Genomic DNA, 19,759 nt, shown 5'->3' with positions numbered 1-19,759 from the left:
ACATGTCCACATACAGACTTAAAAAAATATATGGTCAATTTTAAGTACAACACTTTTTGATTAAATAAATGTCAGTGATGGTAGGTGAGAGAGAGAGAGAGAGAGTATTTATAGTGTTTCATAATTGCACTCTCTTCAGCTTCCACTAAAGCCTAGGATACTTACTGGGTTATTCCCTGTATTTTTTATTTTACCAGACTTACGAAAATTAGAAACACAATCTGATGATTTGAAGCCCATCAAGTCAAGGTGTAAGTGTATTAAGTTTTATGTCCCATTGGCTTTTGCTTTCAAAGAATAAATTTAAATACTGTACTAAATCATCATTTCTCTTTTCCAGATGATTCTCAGTCATAGCTATACAGAAATATCTTCGTGTGGCAGAAGAAATGACATGCCAGAATATTTTGCCTATATCGCTGGGTAAGTCAAAAGATAGCTTTCCATTTGATAATTTCTCGGATCTTGCTCAGAAATAGTTGTTGATTAGTTCTTGAGTGACATTTAGTTTTCTAAAGGTGGCTGCCTAAATAAGATTATAAGAAGGCTGATTTACCAATTGAATATTTTTCTCCACTTTTCATGATAGATAATTAAAGAATATTGTAGCCTAAATATTTGATTTGGAATTAGATATTTTATTAGATGTGCATGGGCTGTCTAATAGAAACTACTGAATTCACTAGAGGACAATTGGATGTACTTTGAATTTTGTTCTTAGATTATTTTATTGGGCAGAAACTTTTAAACAGCTTATTGTAACTATTTGTGTATTGTAATTTTTTAACCACTAACCAGATACTGTAAAGCCTTAGTGACTTATGCAAATTTCCAGACACCTAAACCACTGAAGAAGATATAGAAGAATAACTAGGCCTACTAGGTTGACACAAGCATGTAAGGTCCTTTATGATTCATGGTTGTTAACCAAGTCTCATGTTAGCTGATTAACAGCTCGAGTTAACTGGGATTTCCATTCTTCATTAATCTTTTGGGGTTACTGTCAATTTCTGCTTACCATGTCATGGTTTTTCAGTTATTTTTAATTGTTATGTAATTAGTTTATAAGTTCTGTTGTATAATGATACAGGTTGGAGCTCTGTAAACCAAAAGCCTTGACTACAAGAAGGGCTACAATTGCAACTTTGCTGAGCTGTCCATTTTTAAGCCTTACTGCAAATACATTGCAAATGCCTTAATGGAATCATAGCCTGATGCATAGTTATTGAAATAACCAAAGTTATTTATATATACAGTATCAAATTTATTAACTGTTATATATGAAATTTCAGTCATTGTACAATCAAATTATTATAAAGATCCCAAAGTGAATAAAGAAAAGGAAATATATTTTAAGAAAAGTATTTGTGTTGAGAAAATGGGAAATAACTGCTTGAGGTAATCACAGACAGTGATTGAGAGAGAGAGAGAGAGAGAGAGAAGAGATGAAAATAAGAAAGGTAAATCATAAATAGAAAAACAAAAAGTTCTAAGAAAAGAAATCTAATGCTATGTAAATAAACAAAAAGAACAATTATGGAGAAAATAAAAACATTGGAAAACTTTCCATAGTTGGAATGCATGTTAGGTAAGTCTTGGAGTGGAAAGAATATGTATTGCCTTTCTTTTTGTATGTATATATAAAAAGTACCTCTCTAGAAATACATATACATATTTTTGAAATATATTATCTAAACATGTTTGCTTACTGCTTCTTGCTGACACTCTGGATATCATGAATTGTTAACCAGTCTGTATTAAACTGACCACTAGGGGCTGAAAGGTTTTTTGTATAAGTAGCTTACCAAGTAATTACATAGCTATACTTTCTACTCGTGTGGCAGCTTAAATTTTAAAATCTGCAGTTGCGCTCTGATTGTTTAATGTAGGTGACCAGTCCCTCCCACCAATGGGAATACTAGGAACAATTTAGCAGACAGCCTCATTCTCTTTCTGCTGCGCTCTGTGTAAACATCAGGTGTCTGTAGCAGCTTTGTTTATTATTTGCTGGTTGGATAACCGGATTTCGGTGAAATATTATCACTGATTTCAAGTAGCCTTCAAGCCTAAAGCTTTCAGGATCAGTATTTTATTGTTTTGTTATTAAGATCTGATTCAAGTTATCATGTTTCGTTCCAGCAATTTTTCAGTCAATTGATTAACTCTTCTTTACCAAGTAGTGTATTACTGTATACATAAATATTGTGTTTGCTACTGAACCGATGTTTTCAGTGGTGAATACATGTCAGCAAGTCTCAAGTAATGTTTGATAAGGAATTGAGGTATGTTTTTTGTGATGGTACTTATGTACTTCAAAACAATTGTCAGTAAAGAATTGATTTAGAACATTTTCTTAATACACTTTCCTTTGTAGAGAACTGAAAAAGTGTAAGGGCAGAACGTAGTGAGGAGAGAAGTTACTGATTTTGGTGGCGATGGGCTTTTGGATAAATAGACTTTCTTGACATCCACCCACTAGCTTTGGTGCCAAGCGCTATACTGCCCCACTACTACAAGTCAAGATGGACACCAACCAGAGGCAGTGTTCTCATGCAGTGGCTCTCATAATTGATAAGGAAACAACAAGCATTGTTTTCCAATGCTAGCAGCTTTTTTCTATTTCAAATTCATTACTTATCTTAGTGTTTTGGAATGGAATATGTCCATGTATCCCACCACCTGTCAATGTGGGATTCAGCTATGTAATTACTTGGTAAGATACTTATATGAAAATGTTGTTTTCATAATAAAATTGAGTTTCATATATACTTACCAGGTAATTACCGAATCAGAGCCCACCCTCCTCTCCTGTAACGGACATAAGGGCAGAAACAGAATGAGGTTTTCTGGTAAGTTGTTCCTAGTATTCCCGTTAGTGGGCGGGACTGGTCACCGACACTAAACAATCGGAGCGCTACCGCTGATTTTAAAATTTGAGCTGCCGCACGAGTGGAAAGTATAGCTATATAATTACTTGTTAATAATATATGAAACTTAATTTTATTAAGAAAATAACATTTTTACCCTAGGGAACAGTTAAGGTAAAATACAAACATATTACCTTAACAGATTTGCCCTCATCAGGATCCCATGGTTTTTTCATATCTAGATTATCGTATACAAAGAATAATTAGTTAACCTCCAGGATCGTGGACATTCCACATGAATACCAACCTACTATCCTCAGTTGCTCTCCCTTTTTCGTCTTCAGGGGAAAGATGTTTGGGAGTTCTTGCTGTGCATAAATTAGCTTGTTTTAAAGCAATGGATATGTATTTAAGAAATTGATTTTTAAAATTACATTCTCATTGAAGATCTGCAATTATTTGCAGGGACACAAGCTGTACCATATCATCTCACTTCACTTGCTATGTCTTCAAAGGAAGTTCAACTGAGCAGGTAAAAAAGAGTGATTCTGTGATTTTGAGTCACTTCATTTTCTGTAAGTTTATAGTTTTTCATGTGCATTGAATTTAGCTGAGGAAATTAATCTAACTTGGGAATTTAGCCCTGTTTAGGGCAAAAAAAAGTGCATTGTTAATTGTGTTGTAATAATTTTCTTCAAATCTTCAAAATTCAGTATGTATACTTTCAGTTTACTTGAGTATTGAATTAAGGCAGTGGCTACAGTTTACCGGGGCAACCCTATCTTCGGCCAGTTTTCTAGTCAGAACCCACCACTAGATGGCAGTAAGCTCTGACAAGAAAATTGGTGGAGGGGAACACAACAAAAATGGCGATGAGATGAAAACTGATGTTTATCACAAAATTTTAGCGGTCTTTTTTTGCACATTTCTGATTTCAGTTTCGGCGTGGTGGAACGGTGCTTCATGCCTTATCTGCATTTTGAAAGATTCTTGGCAAGCACGTATGTTCTGGCAAGCGGTAATTTTGCGCTGTGCGCACTTGCCACAGGGGTTACAGGGGATGAAATTTTACCCCTAACCTTTAGTTATCGATGATTTACTATCCTAACCAAGAGAATCCTACCATACCCACCTTATATTATATATATAAAAAACACACATACCTTATTCGAAATCAGAATTGTCGGACCATTGTGGCAAGTCGATTCTTCTTCTTTTGTTTTGGACGACGGGCACTGGCTGTTCCGTTTGTACCATGACATCCCGTGTGTTTGGAGTGTCACCGGAATAAGAATGCATTTTCCTCGGCGTTGACTCCACTTTAGATAATGGATATGTCCATTTAATAAGTTCTAGAAAAGCTTTGAACGGACATTCAGCATTAGAGAGATACCTTTTTTTTATGTAATACATCGAAAAATATGAGCGGTACAGGTTTTTCATTGTATCACTGTTCAAAAGATGGGAAGACACCATGTTAACAGTTTGAATTCTGTGCTAGAATGAATGCGTTCGGGCCGCTCAGGGTTGCGTGAGGTCGCTTGGGGGCGTATGGTCGGATCGAGGTCAAACTACTTACCTATGTGGAGGGATTTGGTTGTTGCGCGGTTGCCCCGGTAAACTGTAAACTACCCAAATTAAGAAACTGTTTAAAGGATTTTCTGTTCTTTTTATTGTTTATTTAGTGCCTTGGGTATATGTATAGCTTCAGATATGTTTGCCCCATACCTTTATACTCTGAAGTACGTGGTAAATAATTGTTATAAAGTACTGTAGTTACTTCTAGACTTGGAGAGCTCAGAGAAGATTTGTTCTACAGTGTGAATTGAAAATGGAGAAAATCACAGTTAAAATAGGTTGGGACAGCAGGGAGGGAAGAACCTAATAGGAACAAATGAAGAGTCAGAAAAACTATATAAGGAACACAGAAATATGCCTTAGACATGGCATAGATTTCGTGGAGTTATACCATAATGGATGGTTTAGTCAAAATGGGTGGTTTAGTTATATAGCTGCATACACAAGACGGGATATGTATACATATTTACTACAGCAGGGAAAGAAATCAGTCCAAGATTTAGGCTTTGTATTCAGATCTAAGGGAAAATTACTCTTCAAAAGATATACCTGAATATTAGAGCAGAGTGAAATTCAAGTTTGATAGCCAAATGGGAAGAGAGCAGATGGTAAATTGAGAAAGAAGATAGTAAACATTACGCAAAGGAGAAAGGGAGTGCTGCAGAGAACATTCATTACTGCATGCTGTGTGCTAGGGCAAGGAGGGTGATTAAAAAGGTGTTAAAAAAGATTAAATATCATTAGGATACACAATTGGAGTTTGCCAAGCATTTTTAAGGGTTGGGAATGGATGGATTGTTTTATTATGAAGCATTTTATAGTAAATATGTTTTGTATTAATGTACTGTTGTTTTAGATTGTAGAAATTTTAATAGTAATAGAATCTCTTATTATATTTTCAGTCTCGAGATATTCTTCTGACATTGGGTGAGTAAACCTGTAAACAGTCGAGGATTTTTGAATTTGTAATAATAATATCCTTGAAATTTATCTATAAGCATTTCAAGTTATTGGTTAAGTTGAACTGCACTACAGAATCGTAATAATTGTTGATGCTAGCAATAACATGACATCATTATTGGTATTCACTTTATTCATGTCAGTAACATTCTGGTGAACATTTTATTCATGTCAGTAACATTCTGGTACCACTTTATTCATGTCAGTAACATTCTGGTGAATCTATAGATAAGAAATATGACAGTCATTGTCATTATATTGCATATCTTAATTTGAAGTTTATAAAAGTTTAAAAATTGCAATCTTGTGAGTACCACTATAAAAAAATATTAAAATATTTCCAAAGGATTATGTATCACTTTTAAACAAAATTTACACCACATATTAAGTTGACGTACCAAAAAGACTTGAAAATTACTATGACATTACGTGAAAAAAATTACTATGACATTATATGAAAATTAATGACCTCAAAAAGTTGACATCGATAACTTTGACATAACAGGAAGGGAAAGACTGTACAAATAAATTCAAGGTAATCAACTGCAGTATGTTTACAAACTGAACAGCTTGTCAGCTCAGCTTTATATCTTAACATCCAATAATCATAATACCTTCAAACACTGTCCTGTATATTATACAGGTAAGAAAATTATAACAATAATGGTTCGGAGGTTGAGGAGATGGGATAATTGTTTATTAGTAATCCTATAAAATATTGAAATGACACTGACATTATTGTACTACAAATAAGGAAGGTGAGTGAGGAAACTAACTTCACTTTCCCTTTCAAAAAACTTATACCGTAGGGTTTTTGGAAAAGTATTTATGTGAATGACAAACCAGATTCCTTTATTTCTGCACATCACTCTAAGCGAGGCAGAGTGAGAAATAGATATCTGCTTTTGATGAGTATTTCAGTGTTAAGATGATAATGGTATAGTTTTCTCTCTCTTGTCACCATGTGGGAGTAGTGTGTGCTCTGCATTGCATAGGGCAGGCTGTCAGTTTGCAATGACCCTTTGGTCCCCAAGAGCATTGTGTCTTTGCTTTTATGTCTTATCCATATCCTTTGTCTTCCTTAAGTTGAACATCTTCAACTTTGTTGTACTCCAGTTTTCAGCCACATTTAAAACAGGATTTTTCTAATCATCCTCTCAACAGCCCAACCTGGTAGTTTGGTTTCTGCATTTTTTTTTTTTTTTTTCCTTGACTTAATTTTTTTTTACTTTCTTTTGTAGAAGTCAGGATTTACTTGTCATTGTTTTCTATATTGGTTAATTTGTGTCCTCTTAGGTAAGTGATGTTGGTGTGTGAATTCTAGTCACATTGATGCTGCATTTGTGCCTTTGCCTATACAAGTTATTTCAGTTAAAGTGTTTGGGTTTCATAATGAATACATTAATCACAAATAGTCTTATTCTGTACAGGTGCTGTCCAGTCTTATCATTTTGCAAGAACTTGACTGAAAACTTGAAAGGCCATACTCAGTGATCTAACTAGGTCGTATTCTTTTATGAGTTTTTGTAATTTTCCATTTATTTTTATTTGTTCAGTTATTCATTATTTCATATTGCTGCTATATTCTGAGGAGTTGTTTTGGTGGCTGTTGAATTTGTGCTTTATTTTTTGTTTTCCTTTCTGTTGGTGATATCATTTGCTTCCATATTGTCAATGTCAGTTGAATTGCTTTTTCAGTAACTTAGTTATGTTCTTCATTCTTAGCCCTTGGGGACTGCTGATTTTTTATATCTTTTTGAAGCTGTAGCTTCATAATACATTAACAATTTACCTCATTATCCATTTCTGTTTTCAGCCTTTGTTTTTACAGGGATAATTTTCAATTCATTGAGTCAAAATTACAATGAAATTGTAACCTTATTTTGTGGTATCTTTTATTTTTTACTGCATTTGCAACTCATAACAATTTCCTACTGCTGCCTCCCGCTTTGACATTGCATTTGATGGAGGCAATGTTACTACTCTCCCTTTGATCAATGCTGTTCCCAAATGGTATTCTCTCCTATTTGATGCTCCTATAGATCTTTTTATCCCACTGTGAGCTCTCTTCTGGCTTTTCGTGATCAAGAGTTATACTGCTGTGAATTGCTTTTTCTTCATCTATTTCATCCTGTGATACTTTTCATAGATATAAAACCCCTTTTAGGGCACTGTTATTTATTGGATATTTATGCTTGGTTTTGAATCAGAGGGCAATATTTGATATTTGTTTTATCCCCTTTTTTAAAGTAAAAATACACACATAAAAGTACCCCTTTGGTTGTAAACAAGTTAACTTGCACTGTGTAATGCCGTTCCATGGTAAAATTAAAATTTAATGATAGGGAAGAGCTTCATAACTAATTTCACCAAAATATTCAGATTTTGAAAATTTTAATGATTCACAAAAACTGATGCTAGACTAAGTTTGCACATGGGCATACATATATTATTGTTATACTATATAGCCTGTAATAATAATAGCAGAACGTCTTTAAGTTGCCAGTTCAGCCTCCATAATTGGCCAGACTGTTGTTGCATATAAACAGATAGGTTTATACACAGTTTATAAGCAGTAATATATTCCCTTCAAGATAAAAGAAAACTGCCATCAAAGCCTGTGTTAGCAGAGCTTTACGTGCTGTTTTTGGGAGGTCATCCACAAGGAATTAGATCGCATTTCACAAATGCTGATAAATAATGAGTATTCTAGGAGACAAGGTAATAAAGAAATAATATTGCTTTGGATCAGTGGCACAACAATGAACAACAAAAACCTGATCTCCAGACAAACACCAAACTATTTTGTAAGGTGAGGATGCATTCCAGGTAATCAGAGGATGAGCTTGCCGTAAAGAACGTCATTGCCGACAGTGTCTCTACAGGAAGTGTCATCACATGGTTAGACCTCATTATATACTACGAAAATAGCTGCACCAGAAACTCAATCATAAAAAACAACCAAGCCCCACCATTGAGAGATCCCCTGAAACAAACTAATGTGGTATACTAGCTCAAGTGTCCAGTCCATGGATGTCTTAACTCTAAGTTGGAATGACCACCATGAAACTGGCCAAAAGGATCTGCCACTCTCATAAAGGTACTAAAAAATGAGTTGTGAGATATTGTACCACATTGACAATGCAAGGAATGTAATAGTAGGGAACAGAAAGGCCCAGGACCTGAGGAGCCTTTCATTGCTAAAGGCACCCATAATACAGCTGGAGGAACCACCCAAAAACATTCCTCTTGCCCACCAACATCAGGTGCCCCTATTATCCATGAATTGATTATTCATGGGCAAGAACTATACTAGTAAAGTCAGGGTACTCTGAGCGGAGCTGCAACAAAGTCCATAATCCTCCAATGTTTGATGCAGGAACAAACAGGAGGGGCAGATGACGAAGATGAAGGAGATCTATGCCATCTCCTCTTAAGAATACAGCCATATTTCACTTGAAGGGCCGAGTCGACAGTGTTTAGCACAGTCTGAACAAGAGGAAGCAGACAGTGCAGCCACAGATGATGTCATAGAAGAACTAGGCTGTGACATCATGGAAGCAGACAAACTTTGTATGTGAGCTGTGGGAGCAACCATAGGTTGAACGGGAGGTGACCCAGGATGGTGTGTTGAGAGAACCAATGACATCTCACAAGAAGGTGTAGTACAGACCCAGTAGAATGAAGGCCGGGAGGGCTGGGAACTGACATGGCGGCTGACACTGGGATGTGTGAAGACATGAAAAGGAACAAGCAGCCATCTAAGGTTGGTAGCCCTGGTAGGCCTAACAAACCCCAAACAACTGACATCTATGCGCATCTGAGCCTGAAACAGAGGAAAAAGATGGCGCTGCCCCTGCCCCTCTGGGAGGGGAAACATTCCCCCTCCATCCCCAAGAGAGATGGGGCAGCATGAGATATATTCAGAGAACCTTCTCCCAAAACTTTCAAAGACAAATCAATGGAAGAAAAGGAAGGAGACAAACCTGAAAAGGAAGTAGAAGCAAGGGGAGAAGCAGAACAGTGGGGAACCTGAGAAACATCCATCGAAGGGGGAGAAAATCCCCAAGATGGCACCTCCGACTTTCTCTTGTGCTGCTTGTTCATGGCAAATCTCTTCCACTGCACAGGAGGCCAAGAATGACACACAGGGCAAGGGTTAATTATATTAGAATCATTTGATCTGCACATGCTAAAAGTAGAATGTGGGTCAGTCTCCAAGGAAGCCATATAACACAAGCAAGGATAGGCGCCCATACCAGGACATTGTCTCTGAGGCTTATGGTAACTTTTAGCTGGTTTTGGGATTGCATGATATAAACTAAAACATCTGCACACTAAACAAACACTGAACACAACAACAAAGAAACACAGGCAAAGGCAAAAACAACCGGCTATGGAGAGGAAGGAGAGAAAGAAACGACCTCTCACAACTGCAGTAAGAAGAAAATTGAGACGTCACAGGGTTGAAATAAAGTCACTTACCATTTCCCATCTTACCTCCATGCCAGATGCCACCAATTCCTTGCATTAGCAACCCTTGTTTTTATGTTTACCTGTTTCCAGCTGGTGCCAGAAGATTTATCCTAATGTTAAGACCACAGGTTTGTCAGCTATGAAAAATACAATTTAATTTAAATTTACCATTTTGATTTACTGGCCAGTCTAAAAGCAACATTCTTTCCTCAGCCAATTAGTGGTCAGCAAACATCCAGCCCTTGCTAACCTGTATACAGTATAAGCAGTAGTACTCACCATGATAAGCTAACCTATTCTTGTCTTTCGTCATGACTGTGCTAAGTAGTGTGAGCAGAACACTGCCTAGAAGCTAAAATAATGACTCCTTAATTAAGGAATACAGCAGTACCCTTAGGACAACCCACACCACATTTCAATTACTGGCCAAAGACTTCATCGAAATCTTTAACTTGGTATTAGTGTATTCTTTTCCAATGAAAGAATCCCAGTCAGTGACCCTTTATTTCCATTCATGAAAGAACACAGTAACAGAAAAAGTAATTAGGAGAAAGATTGAATACACTATTTAAATTGAATAAATTGGAAGCAGCCGTTACTGTTAGCACTGTACATGTAGCCTACTTACATGAAAGAGGGTCTTGTTTCAACAAATGCACTATTGGTCACTTCCCCGGAACATCCATATATCTCAGAGTCCTCTAGTTTAGAGACTACCAAAGTGAAATACAGAAAAATGGAGAAAGAAAATTGGATTTCATTCACTACTAATAGTTCCATAGATTCTATTGCCAAAGGATTTCCACTCTTTGATGGTACCTTTGAACTCCTTAGCACCCATTGTTTATTGCAGGTTATCAGTCATTATCCAGAACATTTATCATTATCCATAAACTCCTGCAGAATTTCAATTTCAGTCCTCATTATCAGACTGGGGAATGCTCATTTGTATTAGCCTTATTAAGGGGTGCTCTCCCATACTTCAGGAGAGTGCTTTATTTAATTATATGGAATGAGTCCCACTTTTTCAGTTGCTTTTCAAAGTGTGGTAGAGTTGTAGAAAGTTTGATAATCATGATTTTATACAATTCTGTGGTCTTGTTAGGCAATTCATTTAGAAATTAGCTTGTTTTTAGTTGTTTGAATAGTAATAGGTTTCTCACTGTATTTTCATTATATGTCCAACACATAACACAAAGAGGCTCTGTGAAATTCCATCACATTTCTTTCTTGTGTTTAATCTTCACAAATTTCCTCTCGTCTTCACATCAAAGTAGGTCTGGGTCTTCTACTACTTCTGGTACCCACAGGAGCCCAGCTGACACTGTATCATGTACTATTCACCCAGGGCTTGTTAAAAGGGTATTTCCAAATTTCAAGCCATCTCCATCTCCCTTTCATCATTGTCTTCTTTATATATGGCTCTTTCCTAATTTCCCTTGAAGCATCATTTCTAACTATCCTGCCATGGGATTCTTAATATTCATCTTAAAGCTTTATTCTCATTTTGCAAAATCTTTTAGATGTAGTTTCATTATCATACTATGTCTGTTTAGTAATACAGATCATACTAGACAAAATGTATAGTCTCATTTTGGAATGCAGTTGCAATCTATTTGATTTCCAAATCTTACCACCATGTCCATTATTTCACTATTTCTAAAATTGTCAGGAGTATTCATCATTAATTGAGCACTCGCCTGTTTTATGCTTATAAACTAGTAAACAGGTTTAGTGCTCCATTACAGGATTTGAAAAATTTTTGCATATACTGTACTCCTGATATATCAGCACTGATTTTTCTCATATATTTCAGCTGATGGCTTCCACAGAACACATTGGGCTGTATAAGGTATAGTCACTTGCTGTGTTGAAAATTGGGTAACATACCTTACTGTGTGATGTGTTGAACTTTGGTAGGTAGATACTGTGTAAAGTTGGACACTAAATTGAGTCTACTTTGTAGTTGGAGTATCGAGTTCTTTGTATTTTAGGAGAATTGTAGATAACAGAATGCACAGTAATTTTATACATTACAGCACTTCCATCAGTTTTGAATCACTCTTGATACAATATTATTTGTTATATTTGGCTATATTAAAAGCAAGGTTGCCTGGACCTACAGTGTAATGGGGTAGTTTTTAACAAAATGGGATAGTTTTATGGTGATGGTATTCATTTTAAGGTTTGAGCTATTGTTGTGAAAACAACATAATTAGTTGAAATTTAACTACAGTATTTTTATTTTTATATAAGGATTTTGTATGAAACTTGTATTTATAATAATAACAACTATCAAAATATCTGATAACCTTGACTGTAATTAAAAATACTTGTATATTTACTCAAAAGATTGTTGTATTAAAAAATATACAGCTACTAGATATGTTGAAATGAGATTCCTTTCCTAGAAGTGTGAAAATATACTTTTTAAATTTGTGATTTCAGGGTTTGAATATTTGTGATTAAGTTGAAGATTGTAAATGTGCAAGTAAACTTCCTACTTCTCATTAGATGAATAGTGCTTGTGTATATTTGCCATTATTATTTTTGCTATTTAGCTTTTATTTTTGTGTTTATCGTTTTAATTTTTGTGCTGTGAATATTTTATACTGTATTCAATTTCTCTCAGAAATGCATATCATGTTCAAAGTTTTCTCATGCTTGTGATGGTTAAATACAAGAGTACATAATCAGATTCCAAGACTGTAATAGAATCATACAAGAAAAAGGCAGTTGATATAGGAATGAATGTGCAAACTTTGCAAGTATGAAATATATTTTCTGTTGGTATGTAGTTTGAATATCAGGACGACAGCCATGAGAAGAAATTGTTAGATTTCTTTATTTTTTTTATTTAATTACACTGCAGCATATGGTAAAGTTTACGCAAATCTGAACTGGTAATGAGTGAAAACATTCGACACATGTACACATTCCCAGTAGGCTTCAGAGAGAGAGATAAAAAACAAGCATTACCATTTTTTGTCCTTCAACTGCAGAAGCAAGGGTGAACCCCTGTGCAAGAAAGCAGATTATCGACCACTCTCACACGACACCTGGCACCACTTGCCTGTCTTGCACTCACTCTCATGCTTTAACATATTTAGGTCCTTCTATTCTGTCACTTTCCACACCATCCAGCCAACTCTTACTTCTCAACAGCTAAATTATGCCCTTTCTTCACCAACCTACTGCCCTCCATTCTTTCCATGGGACCATACCACTTGACAGTGCTGTGATCCATTTTTCTCCTGGTCATCATTATCTGGTATATACATTTTCTCTAAGCTGTTCTTCACATGTATTTTGCAAGCATTGCATTGTGATAGCTTATACCTTTTTTTTCTTTCATTTGCCCCCTCCATCAACATCTCACTGCTACATAGTGGAACTGGCAAAACAGTACATTCATACATTCCAACATTTCTGTCTTGCAGAGATTCAGTAACTTGTTTCTTAATCTTTCTTTTATCTATTACGTTGATTCTCAAGTACCTGTAAGAATCATTCATTTAAGAGTCTATACAAATCAGCCACTTAGTCTTTCACCATTCTTCCAGTCATTTATTTTTTACTTTGAAAATCTTCCTCTTTGTATACTTAAAAATGTGCAGTCCTTGTATTTTGTCTACACCAATACTAACCAACACTGCTTCATTAGCATACATCAGTTGCGCCTTACTCCCCCTTTGATCCTTTTCTTTATTCCATAAGTTTGCTCTTATATCTGGAACATTTCTCGCTCTTATATCTTGAACATTTCTTATTACTCCTTCCATATAAGTATTCTAATTGGCTAGAAGGCATAACTCACACTCTTGCACCAAACCATTCACTTTTGTTTCTTCATATGGTAATGCAAACTTCACTTTCATTATAAAAACTAATAACTGCTCTGAGCAAAGTACTTTATATACCATACCAGCTTAGTATCCTCCTCATTGTATCTTCTTATCTGTTCTGTCATCGGGATTCTCTAGGTCTACGTAAGACAACTGCTTTTCTCCTTTATCAACTCGCACAGCTTTTCATGAAAATATCTTATGGATAAACTGTCTTCCATGTGTAAATGTGCACTGCTATTCCCCTTATGTTTTGAGTGTATTGAATGCATTAGCTTTTAGTTCAGTGTTAATTCCAAATTAATTTTCATGTGTGCCAAATGAAATTTGAATTCACACCCTTCCAGTTTTATATCCAGAGTACTACTATTGAGTCTTTAAATTTTAGGAGGTAGAGCTGATGAGTATAGCATTATTATCAAGTATGTAGAAAGTATGTTATAAGTATTGAAATGTTGAGGTGTTTGTAAAAAAGACCACTTATTTTATGTGCTTTCCAAGCAAAGGTCCAGGGTCAGACAATGTAATGCCGTATCTGGGGCGGGCCAGAAGGAAACTGCAAAAAGGAGGGAAGTGAGAGAAAAAGCATTGGGTTTAACTGAAGGAATGACAGAGCTGCTTTTGGAAAGATAGATGATTATAAGAATCTGGAAAATGGAAACAGAATTCCAAAGGAGGGCATTATTAGAGAGAGCAATCCTTAGAGCCATATTTTTGTTACTTGAATTTTCTCCAGATTTAATGGTCTTTTGTCTGACAGGGAGAATTGGTAAGGTAGTCTCAAATGCAGCCTTTTTATTTGCTTTTTGGGTTTAGAAGAGCACTTCAGGATTGACATCAGGCAGAGCCGTGGCTCTGGTAGCTCAGATGTTTGTTCATAGTAAGATTAAATCCATGAGATGTGAAGCAAGACAATTGTATCAGTATGTCATTCAGATTGGAAAAGAATTAGTATCTACCATAGATTTAGGAGTTGATATCTCAGGACTTCTACATTTTCTGAAGGCTTTGCTAATGAAGTATGGAGATGAGTTATGAGGGGGACAATATCCAAGAGAGTTAATGGTCAGTGGCAGGGCAAATTCTCAGTTGCCTGGTACATCTTGATTTCAGGTGTTTATGAATTCTGTGGCTCTGAATTTCTTCTTGCTTTTTGCAGTCTCTGCATCTTAAAGGTGTCACAAACATTATTTTGAATTTCTGAAAAGAAAGCTCCAGCTTGCAGGACTATGGATCTCTCTCTCCTGATCCCTCAACAAACATGACGTGACCCTTGCTTAGTGGACGTCTTCACTGTAGCTGGTCTTTTAGATGGGGGCTTGAGTCCTCACTGTAGAGGGTTGAAGGTCAGCTGGCTTCCTCCAGTCTCCAGGAATGAAAACTACCTCCTCTTCCTCCTCAGACATCGGAGAACCTGCTGACAAAGGCATGTCACTGGAGGAAAATAATGAGAGGAAGATGATGCACAACAACCTCCTCATAGACAAGGGCCCTTCTCAAAGGAGAGTGTTGGTTGTTTGCATCTCCTTAGGAGGTGACCTGTAGTAATGTCAGAGTCTGGTGTAGAATCTCTCTTCCCCCAAAGAATCCCAGTGCAAACTGCTAGTGCCCTGTTATTCTTGCATCCTAAAGGTTGAAGGCAGTAACATGTTTAAAGTTCTGTCCTTAGGTTGAGAGGAACTGCTACTGATCCTCTAGCATGAAGACAGATTGCAGTCACTACTATTGGTATTATATCTATACTCACAATCTTTGTAATTTTCTCAACCTGGGAATGATCAAACTGGTGTGTCATTGCTGGAAGAGGACATCTTGAAGTTGTGATAGGCATGGTCTTGATGTTTGCTGGCGTGCTTTTTTTTGTCAAAGTGCAACCTCTAACAAGGAAGAATCTGGCTAGGCACAACAGTCCTCAAGGAATGGGAATGAATTTCTTATCCGTACAGTGACTGGTGTTGGAGGTGGGGAATCTTCTGCGATTTGGCCGAGGATTTGGGATGTCTTCAAGTCTTGGTACAGCTGGAGAAGTGGTCAGGGTAGTAAAGCACTTATTACCATTGTAGCAGTTGTTGTTAGTCTTGGTAACTGGAAGGGGTGCAACCATTGCATCTCTCTTTTCTGTATTTGCAAGAAGTCACTAATTGATGAAAAAAATATTTCCTTCAAATTAGTCATGCATGAGTAATCATTAGTCACAGCCACATCTGCTGGACAGGTGACTAGCAGAGTGGGAGTAATTATGTAGGCTAGTCAGTGGGCAAGGTAGTTGTGGAAGGGCCATGGAGGGCAGTGGGCAGAGCACATTGTCAACCAGGAGGGTGAAGACTCCAAAGAAGATTAAGCAGATATGTCAGCAGCAGCCTTCCTTTACCATGTTGATGTGTATGTTCTCTTATTTTATAATGAAATCGTGCATCAAGTGACCATTCATGACATACTTCACAGGTGAACACTGGTGAAGCAGTGAACAGAGCTGGTAATGGCACTACGGGTTCATAACAAGTGAGAAAGATGATTGAGACACACCAGAGTCTAGAAATTAAGTGTTGGGAGATGGCCTTACTTTTGTTTGTTGGCCAAAATACTTTTGAAACTGGAGAATATTGAGAACACAAATGTAAGATATGTATTTGATGGGGTTGCTTCAGGACAATCTGTAACTTGTGGGCAGTAAACTTGGCCAGACCAAGTTTTATCATTTTCACCCATTTTCTCAAGATTAGAATTGAGAGTTAAAGAAAGAAAACCCTAGATTGTAGTGCCAATGATAAAGGATGGCTCAGAGGGGAAAGCTAAAGAAGTTCCCCAGAAGTCTCAAGTGAAGTGAGAATTTAGTAAGTTAGGATAATGTTCTAGTTTGTGGTAGAAAAATGGCAAAAGGAAAGGAGAATGACTGATCAGGTCACTCTTTCTTTGCAAAAACAGAGGCAAGAAGAGTGAGTGTGCAACTTCTGAAGGCTGTTGCACAGTTACAGTTAGAGCTAGAGGCATCATAGGGCTTTCAGCAAAATAAAACAGCATACATCTTACAAACAACGAATGTACAGTAATGGACGATACTGTACAGGGTCTGGAAGGTGAAGAGTAGGCGGATTAGGAGCCTTAGAGAAAAGTTTGCTAAGAAGTCAGTGGGATGAATGTGAGCTACATTATATCTTTTCAAATGTAAATAATCAGTTATGAAGTCAGAATGCTCCCTTATAACCATTCTATGGATATCAGGGTGTAGATTTTGATAAACCTCTGCATTAATGCTTTGACTTCTCTGGAACATTTGTAAGTCCTTGAAGTAGATACAAGATTAGGGTATTAGATATGCTTACAGTCTGCTATAACTTTTTCTTTATAAGGAAAGATGACATGGATTTGGAAAATTCATAGAAAATGTAAAATGATCTTATTAGCGAAGTGAAGACTAAGGATAACTGAAGCCTCTCTCAAAATAGCCTTAGGAGCAGGAGTAATCAGATTACTGGCAAGTAGGAGAGAACCTTATATTAAGAGGGAAGCTGCTTTAGTAACAGATGGTATGACCTCACTAACTTAAGGTGCTTTGAGCTCAGGATTACCAAAGCAACAAACTCCCTTGGAAAAGCAAGAAAAAAGATCCAGCTGTCATACTAGCATCTTGATTCATTACACTGATTGTACCAACAGAAAAAATATTATCATTTTATGCCCATAGAAATTCTGAGTTTTAATCAGTTTATTTGTTTATGGTAAAAGACTCCCAAGTTTGGTGTCAGACATTTAGACATGTCAAAATAGTTGGTTTGTCATTATATGGAAATCAAATATTTAGGGTAAGTCCACTAGGAAATTACCCAGTGCAAGTGAATTTTCCTGAACATATGTAAAAACAAACATAGGTCCTTTAGACCTCATCATTATTATTATTATTATTATTATTATTATTATTATTATTATTATTATTATTATTATTATTATTATTATTGTTATTATTATCATGTATTAGTAGTAGTAGTAGTAGTTGAAATGTTCTGGTGGAATGTTAACAATGGTTTCACTTGCTAAGTATGTAAAAAAATAGTTTGGGTGATGTGACATTGTAATATGCCTAATGTTTATATTGAGCATTCACTTGGACATTTATTTGATTTTTGTCTTTTGTGGCTTACAGCTTCTTCCTCATGCTCCCTTTTTCTGTGTTTCTGATTATATTAATGTCAAAATAGCTTTTTTTATAGTTTTGTAGTTGTGTGTACATATAAGTATTTTCTCTAGTGTTCCAGCGTGATAGATTTGATCTAGTCATTCAAAAAATGCATTGCACAAACATTTGCTAAGAATATAAGTAAAAATATGGAAGTTTTGTGTGTTAGTATTGTATTTATAGCTTTGTTGACTAATTTGTAAGATATAGTGGTAGTGAATTTTTAATTGCTCTAGCACAATATTGATGTATGCACTGTAGGCAATGAGTAACAATTCCCTCAAGATGAAGTTAAAGATACTTTTGCACAATTGAGCCAGCAGTTATTTTCCTGCTTACAGATTTGTAGCAGCTCAGTTGATATTGATAACTTTTCTCTATTTTCTTAATAGATGGCTGAGAGCTCGTGAGACACTTAATTTTTACATCATATAACCACCATTTCATAGGTCTAACTTTAAACAGTCATTGGTTCAACACAGTTTTGTACAAAATATAACATATCTACTGATCAAGTCAGATGTAACTGCAGCCACTGTGGATACCTTACTGAAATGAGCCAACTGTTAAAATAAATGATTTTCTTTGAAATTTGGGTAAACTGCCATATCATTTAAAAATTACTCATTAACCATCAACCTTTTGTTAGTATCAAGGAATTGAAGATGGAATGAGAGGGAATTCTAAACTGCGTAGCTTTATTTGCCCAGGGGGTGATAATGTAACAGATATAATTCATTTGGAAATTGTGTCTAGGTAGCCACCTGAAGAGAATTGTTTGCTCAATTTCTTAAATTATGCCAATAGCTTAGCAAATAAAATGACTAGAAATATCAGTGTGATTGTAAAACCATAAATATTTATTATATTACTAATGACTACATTGGGCAAGGTTTTGCTTCATTTTACTGATTAAAAGGTTTCCTGTCTTAATATTGTGCAAAATTGATACAAAACATGAGTAACTCCATGTAACCCTTCAGATGTAATGATTCATCCTTCCTTTGCTTTTAGCCCAGTATCATGTCTGTGAGATTCTAGAGATACCTGTTATAATAAGCAAAAGAAAAGTGGTAGTCAACGATTAGTTCTGTACTTGTGCTACTGGTTCCCTGAATATTCGTTAGCCAGCTGCGTCTGCTTTTTTTGTCTGGTGAATTGTTTCCATTACACTGAGATTGTCAGACTTTGCTGAAATTTTATTTATGAATTTGTTCAGTTGGTATTTTTGGTTGCATTTGTCAAAATTACAGTAGTAGTTTCACTTTAATTAGATTAACATTGCTTTTCTTTTGAATTTTTCATAGAATTCCCTTCTTTTGATTTTGACCAAAATGTTTTAATAGCTAATTTTGATGTAATTTCCATTTTACAGACACCCAATTAAAAGAACAATTTAGTTTTTAATAATACTTGTGAAAACCACGTAGCATTTGGACTCGAAAAGCTGACTTGAGAAAATTATTCGAATTAAGTACAGTACTGTCAATAGTATTTTTACTTTTGAAGGTAAGTTATACTGTATGCTGTACAGTCAAGTAGGCAGTTGCAATAGGAAATTATCTTAGGCCTTGATATGCAGATTGTGTTATGGGCTTTTATGAAAAGATTTGGTTATCTGAATACTTTATAGCTTTGAAACCACCATTGCACTTTAAGTATGTGGATGATGCTTTCCTTGTTTTTAAGAAAGTTTCATATGTGGAATTGTTTAATTAAAATTTTAATTCTCATCACCCCGTTAGTACATTCACTTGTGAAACAGAACAGCATGAAAAGTTATATTTGGATGTTCAGATTTATAGGAATAAAGATACACTTGAAACTTCAGTTTATAGGAAAAGAATGTACTGTATACA

The 19,759-nt window shown here is 35.8% G+C and overlaps 1 protein-coding gene across 2 annotated transcripts in view; it reads left to right on the top strand.

Moving 5' to 3' along the window:
• LOC136832595 (uncharacterized) overlaps positions 1-19,413 on the top strand; it is a 42,356-nt gene extending 22,943 nt beyond the window's left edge. The window contains exons 9-13 of one of the 2 annotated variants that reach the window (XM_067093770.1): positions 341-423; positions 3,333-3,399; positions 5,348-5,372; positions 11,698-11,733; positions 19,276-19,413. In XM_067093770.1, the coding sequence (XP_066949871.1) occupies positions 341-423; positions 3,333-3,399; positions 5,348-5,372; positions 11,698-11,732 (210 nt within the window). In that variant the 3' untranslated portion in view covers position 11,733; positions 19,276-19,413. Of the gene's footprint in view, positions 1-340; positions 424-3,332; positions 3,400-5,347; positions 5,373-11,697; positions 16,606-19,275 lie in introns of those variants that run through there. The other variant, XM_067093769.1, reaches the window with a different exon arrangement.
• Positions 19,414-19,759: the final 346 nt, after the last annotated feature.

Source organism: Macrobrachium rosenbergii, chromosome 50 (genome assembly GCF_040412425.1).
Source record: "Macrobrachium rosenbergii isolate ZJJX-2024 chromosome 50, ASM4041242v1, whole genome shotgun sequence".
Taxonomy (NCBI): Eukaryota; Metazoa; Arthropoda; class Malacostraca; order Decapoda; family Palaemonidae; genus Macrobrachium; species Macrobrachium rosenbergii.
This window is presented reverse-complemented; position numbering and strand designations above follow the sequence as displayed.